Raw genomic sequence first — 11,350 nt, forward strand, 5'->3', positions numbered from 1 at the left:
TCCGGTCATCCTCGCAGCGGCGGCTTTTGGCTGGTCGTCGAACAAGGACGGTCACCGACCGCATCTCGCGTGCTTTCAGATGCGTTTCTGCGGGCCGTCTGGAACGCTCTTGCTTCCGATATTAGGAAACCACTGGAGCTGTGCACTTTGAAATCATCGAGATTGAAAACTCATACCTTAGGAACTACGTTTTGTGTTTGGTTTGTTGTCCTTTCCCCGCACCTCCGATTAGCACGGTTGGCGACGTGCAGTGCAAAACAAGTTCAGCATTCATAAATTAAGGATCGTTGAGTGGACGTAGAGATGGCAACCCGGGATAGGAATGAGTGGAGAAAGCAGAGCAAGGCAGGCAGACCACACAAGAGTGGTAGGAAATGCCAGGAAGAAGGCCCGACGAAGCTTCCGATTCACTACGGAGATCTTGGAGAACAACGGGGGCCGTTGCGTACACCTTCAAGACGTTTGTTTTGATTGCGGTTGCGTCTCCGACCTTTCCAAATGAAACGCGACAAGGCAGTGGTGACGTGCACGTGAAATGACAACGGTTTATGCAGCCAGGTGGAGGGTTTTCCTTGCGAAACAAAAAAGAACCGGGCACGTAAAATAAGCAGTAGAAACGTTTCCTCTGCTGTGGCGAAGGCGCTGTCATGGAGCGGCAAACACTGGCAGTGTTACGGAATGTCCAGTCATGCTGCACACCGGTATGAACAACTCCCCAGTGATATTTCGCGGGTGCAAGTGAAAAGCAGGGTTTTATCGCGCCTTGCATCCTACGCATGAGCGTTCCCACGTTTATGTTACACTCGTACATGTGTGAGCAACACTTTACTGCGGTAATACTTATGCGATAAACGATCGCTGGAAACAAAACCTTCGAAATCTTACTCCGCGCACACCGATCCTTTCACGAATATCACCGTATATTTATACTGTCAAATAATATATAAATACAAACGCACGTTTAATAGGATACTTGTGAGTTTTTCTGAGTTTGTAAAAAAATATTTTCCGGCTTAAGGGAGGGCGGGGGGGGACACCGCGAGCGATCGTACCATCCTTGCGGCGCGCGAACGTCCTCTAATGTACAAAAAAAAACTGAAAACACCGAAACGTACGACTACTTGTATGTACAATCACGCTGGCAGTGCGCCCTTGGCAACGGCACTACCCCGGTAGGCAAGGGCATGTTGGCACTTGACGAGTTTCACAGCGCTCGCGTGCATGCGCGTGTGTGCGTGCGTGTGCATGCGCCTGTGCGCGTGTGTGCGTGCGCGTGTGTGCGTGCGCGTGCATGCGCCTGTGCGCGTGCGTGCACCGTCACCAGCGGGGGTCCTCGACGGAGAGATAAAGACACCACATCACACATCACTGCGCCAACACAACCCTGACGACGCGACCATGCCCTCCCGCTCAATAACAGGGGAGCCTCCGATCTGCGAAGTACTGCGCGACACGCACTTTCGGCAAGACCAGGGGAGGCAAACGACCGACGTCCATGGCATTTCTATATATGTATCGGCGTAAAAAAAAAAAATCGACGCGTAACGGACGGACGCACGCCCGCGGCCTATTCCCCGCACAGCTGCGTTTCCGCCGGCTGCGCTTCCAGGGACGCCTCCATCGTGAGCAGCGCCTGAACCGTCTCCAGCGGCAGCCGCTCCGTACATCCGTCCGGCCGGCCCGGCGCCACGGCAACGTGGGGCCCCTCGGGGCCGCGAGGGTACGACGCGGCGCACGGCGCGAGCTCCCCGGTCTCGCCGTCCCCACCCTCCCCCACCGTCGTCACGTCACCGGCGCCGTTCGGCACGGCGCCGCCGCTCGTGGGGCGCGCGCAGCCCGGGGCGACCGGCACGTCCGCGACGGCGCCGCCGACGCCGCCGGCGCATTCGTCCATCGCTTTGTCCGGCGGTGCCACGTGCGACAAGGAGCCGCCGTTCGTCGGCAGAGCGTGGCTGGGTATCGCCGCCGGCCTCTCGCCGTCGTTGCCTTGAGGAGGCGGAGGCGGAGGAGGAGGAGTGGGGGGAGGCCGACCGTCGGACGCGTCCGCCACCGCGCTCATCCCGGCCGAGTCGCGAGACCGGGGCTCTTCCAGGTCTTCGTCGCCGAAGCTGGGCGCGTGAATGATGTGGGCCACTTCGTGCGTGTCGCTCCCCGCTAACCCGTCGCTCCCCGCCAAGCCGTTGTCCCCCCCGCCGTGAGCGTTTCCGCCCAGCAGCTTCTCGCCCTCAAGGTCAGCCATCATCACCAAGTCGTCCTCACCGAAGCACGGGGCTTTGATGCGCCCGGGGCTGGGTTCTCCGTCGCCCGAACCTGTCCTGGAGACGATTTGCCGCGACAGGGTGGCGCCGCACGAGTCCACCGTGTCGGAATCGGCCGCTTCTCTTTCCCCCGGCAGCTGGTAGAACACGGAGCTCTGCTCTCCATGCTGCTGTTGATCCTCCTGCTGCTGCTGCGGAGTGTCCTGCAAGCCGGTCAGCTGTTCCGAGTTGGAATCTGTGGAGATCTGGTAATACACCGAGTGGAGCGTGTCGTGCTGCTGAACCACGTTGGGTGACGGAACAGTGCTGGCCATGAGCTGCTGCAGGGCGCCGTCGTCTGCTGGCGCCATCTGCTGGTCAGCTGCATCACCGGACGCTGTCGAAACAAACAGAGACATACAAACATCGCCCCTTTAGTCTCAAACGACTGTTGGGGCAAGCGCTGTCAGCGAGCGCCTATGAAGGCCGGCATGGTCCATTGGGTGGCCAACACCACGTTCCGACCGCCTTTGTCTCCCTAGTCGCGATGTTTACTCCACACCGCACAAGGTACTCATTTGAAGCTGAATCGACCTTCGGGAGACCCAGGACCAGTTCACATAATCGTCACTGGTGTTGATAAACGAGCGAGGTCTTGCAATACGAGTAGTACGTGTATACGCTTTGTCTGCCCAGCGTCACGTGATCACAACTGATATACGAGTGCTTTGATATACGAGTGCTTTGGATTACAAACACGTTTCCGGAACGAATTATGCTCGCAATCCCAGGTTTTACTGTATATCAACCTAGATGACAAAACATCACTTTTCTCAGCAATACTAACAAACAGCAGTGATCATGAGACAAGAGAAGTTTCGGGCACTCATGGACATTGCTCTAACAACTTGCTGGTAGGCCCCTGCTGTAGCCATTACTTCGCCATGTTTGCCGAGTAAGTGCATTTATAAACGCGTAACTCTTACAACCAAGGTTATCACGAGCGCGCAGAACACCTGGTACACGAGTCTACCTAGCAGAGATCGCAAAAGGGTTTCGATTCCTTACCCGTACCCGGCCGCACCAGGGTCGCAAACGGGTACCCGTACCCGGCTGGGTACGGGTAGCTGGGTATTGGGTAGGGTACGGGTATCGGGTACCCGATTGCGACCTCTGCTACCTAGCCCAGGGGTCAGAAACCAAAATAACATGAAGAGCCTTTGTCTTCGAATTTGGTAAAAAAAAATATCAATATTTCACGTGGTGAATACGAGATGGCGGTCTCCTTAATAAACGACGTCACGAAGCAGCCCTGAAAGAGCCACACGCGGCTGCGGAGCTGCAGGTTGCAGACCTCTGACCTAACCTATGAAATCAACAGAACATCTTGCGTGCGTGCGTGCGTGCACATGCCAAGCACGTTAAGACCACGTGAAGTGTCGAACGTCTGCTGGCAGGAGGTCACGGGGTAGACCCAGGTGCCATGGGTCGACTGACTGAGATGACTGGCCGATGCTCCACCTGTGCCCCCTACCGTGCCAGCTTCACGTGGTCTTAACGTGCACATAGGCTGGCACAAGCGCCGTGGTGACGTCACCGCCACTTAGTGGCGAATAGCGGTTGTTGCCGTTGCTGCGCGTGCCAAGGCCTTACCATCTCCCGGCACGGACAGTACTTCGTCTCCCATCTCATCCTCAACGCGAGGTCTCTTTCCATTCGGTTCGCCCTCTGCCTCGTCCTACAACACCACCACCACAGAGAGCACACCGACCTCTGAGTTCAACTCCCTGGAAGTTTAGGAGCCGGCCGCGAGGCTCAGGGTTCAGAGCGTTGAGCCGGCACAGCTGAGATCCTGGGTTCCAGCCCGCTGCTAGTGATGAAACCAGGTTGTCCCCCCAGGTACGTATGTACCTGCCCAGTCACCGATGATGACGAGACATAAAACCCATCATGTACTTCAACATGATGGTCAGCCCTGGTTAGTCAAGGCAGTGAGGGACCAGGACCGGTTCAGATATCACTGATAGCACTAATAGCACTGATAGCACTGATAGCACTGATAGCACTGAACCTACCAGCCGCTGGGTTCGTAGCACAATGCTCTAGATGTTGCGCCACCGTTCCCCACCGTACCCCCCACCCCAATCAGAACACAGTTCGGAAAAAATAAATCCGTTTAGTTTGTGTGCATAAGTGTACGTGCGTGCGTGTTTGTTTGCGTGTGTTTGTGTGCGTGTGATTGTGTGCGTGTGATTGCGTGCGTTTGTGTGCGTGCGTTTGCGTGCGTTTGCGTGCGTGCGTCTGCGTGCGTGCGTTTGCGTGCGTGCATTTGCGTGCGCGTGTTTGCGTGCGTGCGATTGCGTGCTTGTGTGTTTGCGTGTTTGTGTGCATGTGTTTGTGTGCGTGCGTTTGCGTGCGTGCGTGCGTTTGCGTGCGTGCGATTCCGTGCGTGCGTTTGCGTGCGTTTGCGTGCGTGTGTTTGCGTGCAGGTGACCTGGGAGTGACGCTTGAAGGTCGAGGTCAGGTCGATGCGCGCGGGGTCAACCAGCACGAACTCGTAGCGGAGCGTCGAGGAGTCGAGCGGTGGGCCCACTGCGGAGTTCTCGTCGAGTCCTAGCAACTCTGGGCCCAACCCCAGCGATTGGGCCACCTACAAAGACAAAGGTGCCCCCGCATGCAGAGCCTCAACAGACTACGAAGGCCGGCACGGCACACGGAGGGGGTGGGTGGCCAGCACCACGCCCGGCCGATCCTGGCCTCCCGAGTGGCGATGCTTACACAACACACCAGGTACTCATCTTAGGCCGAGTAAACCGCTCAGAAACCGCGTTATAACGATGCACGTTCCACGTTGTAACGGCGTGCGTTGTAACGGCGTGCGTCCCGCGTTGTGCGAAAAGTGTTCCCTAATGGAACTTCCACGTCATAGCGAAAAACGCTTTGTGGCGTGAACACTGCGCGTTAAGCGAGGACTCACGGTACGACAACACGAATGGTCGTGCAATTGTCAGCGTTCGCGTTCAGCTAAAACGAACTCCGTCACCCGCAAGTGGCCGTGGGTGATGGCGGCGCGTACCTGCGTGTTATTGATCTGCAGCGGCGGCTGCGGTGGCTGGCACGGCGGGCTGCTGAAGTGCTCCTCTGCCATCGTCTTCACGTGCCGGTGCAGGGTCTCGAACTCGCGGTAGACGTCCGGGAGGCACGGTCGCTCCGACCGGCCCTTCTCCACCTGTGGCAAGCAAGGGGGGCTCGCGCCAACGGCCTTCGACATCGCAACACGTGCCCTGCCTTCACACTCTGCCCAGCTCGGTGTTTATTTTTGTTGGTGTTGTTGTTGTTTCTCGTGTCACGGTGGCGAGGAGATGTTAACTACCTCGCCTGGTACACAGGAGGTCGTGGGTTCGATCCCAACGCCTGCTGTATATTTGGAGTTTGTGCGTCTCTCTCTCTCTCATCATCATCATCACGGTGGCGAGGAGATGTTAACTACCTCGCCTGGTACACAGGAGGTCGTGGGTTCGATCCCAACACCTGCTGTATGTTCTCTCTCCCCGTGTTTACGTGGATTTTTTTCCAGGTTCTCCGGTTTTTCCCTCAACATTTAGAAATGTGCGTTTAAAGCATTTGGCTGCTATACATTTCCGCGTGATAAGCCACTTTGTTGAGCTATCATATCTGGCTAGGTTGCTTCTGAAAAAGAGCTAAATAGCTCAGTGGGCCTTACCTGATAAAATAAAAAAAAGTTTAAGTTTAATATTTGCTCTGTATTCTATCGATGTAGCATCTCTTATAAGGTGGTCTGTGGGTATTTCTTGCCAAGTAGCCTACGGCTGAATGTTCCTCGTCCGCATCAGCATTTCGAATTAAACTGAGGAACACGCCAAGTTTTCGCAGCCAATATAACGAGTGCGTAATTCACTTTTGGTTTCAGCCACAGAAAAGGTGTGGCCCAGTGTTTGCCGTAACACCCTCCTCGCCACCACTGCCACCGCCACCACCGCCACCACCGCCACCACCGCCACCACCGCCACCACCGCCACCACCAGCGCCACCGCCGTCACCACCACCGCGTGCCAGCGATCGACGCGCCAGTTATTATTATTACCATTCCGGCTCGCGCACCGTCGAGTCGAAAAACAAATCGCATGCGAAATATTTAGCGATGTTTCGCTTGATAAATCACGGCAAGCAAGGTCAGGACACGATCCACGGAGTCGGAATAAAATCCAGGAAGTCATGTTTTAATCAGTATTTGTTTGTTTGTTTTTAAACCACAGTTGCTGAGCACAGGCTCAAAATGCGCAAAACATCACGCGGCCAGCAGCAACACGTGCCGATTTCGTATTGTGCACCCTCAGGCAAATGAATGAAGCTGTCATTAAAATAAATACGGCCAGTTTATTATGACTGCTTCAGCACCGCCGGTAACACTGGGAGAGCAAGCCAGAAAATTGTACTATTTGGAACTGGACCGCTGTCCCACACACCGGTGGTGCTGAAGCAGTAATAAAGTATTGTCACCTTGGTTCATGTGACAATACATCTGGCTGCGTCGGGGTGTAGGAGGGTGTACGACACACACGTCGGGATAGCACTCGCCGCGCGTGTATAACATGTGGGCTTTCGCGACCAATATTATCATCCATAACGGGTTTTTTTTGGGTTAGATCGTTAAACCTGCCACCTCCCAATTAGTTTTGGTTTGTTAAGTAAACAAAACGTGGCCAATTAGTTACTCATTCAACACACCACTGTGTTGGAAAGTAACCCCTTCAACGCTTAGAATTTGAGTACTCGCATGGCAAAGTAACCCGAACAATAAAAAACTAAAATCAACTCTAAATGAGATTTCCCACGTCTCGGAGGGTCACGGACCTTCTTAAGCAGGAATTGCCAGAGCGTAAGGATGCGGGTGAGACGTGGCAGCACCAGCTCCAAGAGTTCCTCGTCATCGCACCCCTTCAGCAGCTGCTTTGCCAAGAAGACACACAACAGAGACAAAGACAAAGACCCCCCGTATAGCCTCAACAGACTGTTGGGGCAAGTGCTGTTAGCGAGCACCTATGAAGGCCGGCACGGCACACGAGGGGGTGGGTGGCCAACACCACGTCTGGCCGCCTTTGTCTCCCTAGTGGCGATGTTTACACATCGCACCGGGTACTCATTTGAGGCTGAGTAGACCTAGGGGAGGCCCGGGACCGGTCCAGATAATCGTCACTGGTATTGATCGTGAGCTGGAATCGAACTCGGGTCGCCAGGTTCATAGCGCAGCACGCTAACTGCTACACTACCGCTCCCCACACGCGCACACACGCACAAACGCAATACAGTGGTGAGATGGGCACCGCAAAGTGGAGAGATGTTATCTACTGGTATACAGGAGGTAGCTCACTTATTTTTTGTCTTTAGTTTGTCCTTCCCCTGTACCTGCGATTAGCATGGTTAGCTACGTACGGTGCACAAGAAGTTTAACATACATAAAGGTCATGGGTTTAAACCCGAACCTGACACCTGCATATTTAGAATTTTCATATTTCTCTTCCCGTGATCGTGTGGATTTTTCTCCGGGTCCTCTGGTTTCCCCCCCCCCCCCACATTTATAATCAACGTGAGTTTGTGGAGTATTTGGCTACTGTAAATTTCCACGTGATAAGCCCCTTCACTGAGCTATCATTTGTGGCCAGGTCACCTCTGAAAACGAGCGATATAGCTCAGTGGGCCTTACCTGGTAAAAAAATAAAAACTGTTTGGTTTTAGTTTATACAATACAATACAATAGGGATTTACACAGGGTCCGTGTGTGACCACATCTCAAGTGGCTGTACAAAGGCAGTGGGCACAACTATTTAACAGACAGGCAGTCAGTCATAGGCCTTCATCTGAGTCTCTGCGTGAGTCTGTGGGTCTCCGTGTGAGTCTATGGGTCTCTGTGAGTCTATGGTACTCCGTGTGAGTCTATGGGTCTCTATGCGAGTCTATGGGTCTCTGTCAGTTTGCAGTATAGGCATCTAATGTGCATCTACGTCAGTCTGAGGGTCTCTATGCCAATCTACGGGCCTCTATGCGGGTCATGAATATATTGTATCAGTTTCTACAATACAATGACAATGTGGATTATACAGCGCATAAATGCAACTGCATTTCAAGACACTGTACAGAAAGAGTAAGCATATGTATTGAATAGAGATGCAGTTAGTCATTGGTCTCTATGTGAATCTATGGATCTCTATGTAAGTCTATGGATCCCTATGCAAGTTTATGAGTCTCTATGTGAGTCTGTGGATTCCTATGTGATTATATGTCAATCTATGGACCTCTATCCAAGTCCATGGATCTCTATGCCAGTCTATGGATCTCTATGTGATTCTACGGGACTCTAATGTGAACCTATGGATATCCGTGTGAGCCTACGGGTCTCCTTGTCAGTCGCCGATACAATACAATGCAACGCGTATTCACAGAGCGGTGTAAATGGGGCCGCGTCACCTCGACGCGCGAGCACGTCACACCTCTCTAAGCTGCGTCTTCTTCTTCTGCAGCTGCTGCTCCTGAACGGAAGGCCCGCCCGGGTTCTTGGGAGGCCTTCCGGGGCGACGGGCGGAGGGCACGGGGGCCACGGCTCCGACAGGCGACGGCTCCTAAAAGGAGGGAGGCGCTCACGCGTCACGTTGGTCGCAGAGGGACGAGAGGGTAGTCGGCTTTGACGATCACGGGGTGCTGGGTGGAGGGTGAACAAATCCTGGTGAACTGTTAAAAATGTTTTCAGGCAAGGACCATCTCTTGTTATATTTTGGGTCCATATAATACACAAGCACGGTTGCTACATACGGTGCAAAAGAGGTTCAACATACATACATCATTGTGGGATTTTTGTTTACTTACCTGCTCCACAACTGTGCTCGTACTTATTTTGCATTTTATGCCTAAGGTCCACACAATCCTCAAAAGCACACGGCCACGAAGCATGTGCCACCACTCATACCTGCTGCTGTTGCTGCTGCTGTTGTTGCTGCAGCTCAGAAACAGACGGCTGCTCCGCTTGCACAAAGTCAGACGCGACGATGAATTCCGGCTCCGTCAAACTTCCCGCATCGGCCACACTCGCCGGACCCTTGTCCGCCAGTACCTCCACTGGCGCAGACAGTGACGCGGCTTCCCCCATCATCTCACCACCACCACCGCCGCCACCGCCACCACCGCCACCACCACCGTCCCCATCATCACCACCACCACCCCCGTGTTCATCACAAGCCGTGGCGGCAACGGCATTGTCCGGCTCGTCCGCCAGCGGCTCCAATCGTCCGTGCGTCGGGTTCAGCCGGTAGTGGCGCGCCAGCCCGCCGCGCCCGATGTACGACTTGTCGCAGTTCTGGCAGAGGAAGTTCTTGGGCTTCACGGTGAAGGTGAGCGGCCCGTGGAGTCGCTCCTCCTGGGTCTCACCCACCTTGGCCTTGCGCTCCTCCTCGCCGCCACCCTCCTCCACGCTGTAGTCCGAGTAGTCGTCCGAGTCCGACTGGTGCCCGTCGGCGAGGTCCTCCATCCTGATGAACTTGTAGTCCTTGATCTTGTGCAGCGGCGGGCGTGAGATGCGACCGGAACGCGTCTTGATCTTCGCCAGCCTCTTCAAGTGCTTGTTGCCGGCCGACCTGCGACCGTTCCCGGGTCGTCCCGTCACCACCGCTGCCTGCTGCTGCTGCAGCTGCTGCTGCGCCGTTTCACCGGTCAGCACGACCCTCTGCCCGTTGGTAAGACCAATGCCCGGCACCAGCCGGATGGTGGACACGGGCCCGAGCGGAGGAGGCTGGCGCTGAGATAGGATGCGGATCGCGCTGGTGCCTGTGCCTGTGGTGCACAGGATGAACTGCTGAGGTTGGTCCTGCCCCACGGCCTGGATGTGAAAGATCTGAGCGGCGGTGCTGGCGATGGGAGCCATGGTGGTGGTGGCGGCGGTGGCAACGGTGGTGCCGCCGGACTGGCTCGACACTCGCGGCTGAACAAGCGCCAGCGGCGGCATCGTCCGCTCTTTGTCCTGTGGGACACACGGATCACAACGCCGATTGGCAACGTCGTCATCATCAGCCACGATCAGCCACGATCTCATCAAGGAGCATAAACCATCTACGTCACGGTGGCAGCAGCGGCGGCTCTTGGCAGGCCATCGAACAAAGACGGTCACCGCATCGCGTGCTTCTGCGGCCACTTGGAATGCTCTTCCTTCCGACATTAGTAAGCCACATGAGCCATGCACTTTTACATGTAGATTGCAAATTCATTTAATTAGAACTGCTTTTTGTATTTAATATGTTGTCCTTCCCCAAACCTCCGATTAGCACGGTTGGCTACATACGGTGCGAAAGAAGTGTTAACATACAAACGTCACGGATAGGAGACAATTCTAGGCCAGAGGAGAAAATGTACATGGGTGGGCAATCATCAACAGCATTTATGAGGGAAGGGAGTATGTACTGCTTGGAAAGCAGCAGAGGAAAATGAGCTATGATGGCAATCGGTGATGATGATAACGATTGTTTAACACAGCCCAAGCGCACCTCTGCAATCACACAACAGATGTCAGAGCTCCACATACAGCCCTCACGAAGCACGTGGCGGCTGGTGACATGTCCACTAGGTGGGGCTGTTGTGAGTGACCTCTGAAAAATATTGGTGTTCGAATTAAGAAAAATCTCGGCATGTTATTGGCCTTCCCGTGAAAGTGATACGGCTGTCTTATCTACCAACGGTAGGCATTTATAAACAATACGAAGCTAAACAACAAAGCACTCAAATGCTGTCCCCATGACCCTCAAGTCCACACTACACATCGCCTTTGACACTGCCAAAAGCTGCTATATTTGCACAGTGCAACCTCGCGATGTGACATCGTCTAATTACAGGCACGGGTGCATTGTTCACCACCCTGAATGGGTCTCAAACAGCGTGGCTTCAATGCGAGAAGCTCGTCGCGACGAAGGAAAATGTCTCACTCGGACGCCTTCACAGCCGTCCCGAGACCCCCCCGAGGCACAGATCAAGACTGTGGCGTTGCAGACGTTTCTAATACGAACTTAAAATGTTTTCTTCACGTTGAAAGAATAATTCTACTTTTAAAAAAA

At 54.4% G+C, this 11,350-nt stretch overlaps 1 protein-coding gene across 1 annotated transcript; it reads right to left on the reverse strand.

The window, feature by feature from the left end:
• Nucleotides 1-1,567: 1,567 nt before the first annotated feature.
• Nucleotides 1,568-10,298, reverse strand: ZNF839 (zinc finger protein 839). Its single transcript, XM_078606389.1, has 7 exons — nucleotides 9,220-10,298; nucleotides 8,747-8,875; nucleotides 7,113-7,205; nucleotides 5,314-5,466; nucleotides 4,732-4,887; nucleotides 3,891-3,975; nucleotides 1,568-2,634 (listed from the first exon to the last, which is right to left on the reverse strand). Exons 1-7 carry the CDS (start codon nucleotides 10,249-10,251, stop codon nucleotides 1,568-1,570), a joined length of 2,715 nt encoding a protein of 904 aa, XP_078462515.1. The 5' UTR covers nucleotides 10,252-10,298.
• Nucleotides 10,299-11,350: the final 1,052 nt, after the last annotated feature.

The sequence above is a fragment of the Lampetra planeri genome, chromosome 25, assembly GCF_965212315.1.
Source record: "Lampetra planeri chromosome 25, kcLamPlan1.2.h2, whole genome shotgun sequence".
Lineage (NCBI taxonomy): Eukaryota > Metazoa > Chordata > Hyperoartia > Petromyzontiformes > Petromyzontidae > Lampetra > Lampetra planeri.

Bases quoted from the DNA above. Each gene is read 5' to 3' on its own strand.
- ZNF839 (XM_078606389.1), bottom strand. From the start codon at position 10,251: ATGCCGCCGCTGGCGCTTGTTCAGCCGCGAGTGTCGAGCCAGTCCGGC. The intron at 8,876-9,219 runs GTATGAGTGGTG...CCCTCCTTTTAG, and splicing joins AGCAGCAGCAACAGCAGCAG to GAGCCGTCGCCTGTCGGAGC. The intron at 4,888-5,313 runs GTACGCGCCGCC...TTGTCTTTGTAG, and splicing joins TGCAGATCAATAACACGCAG to GTGGCCCAATCGCTGGGGTT.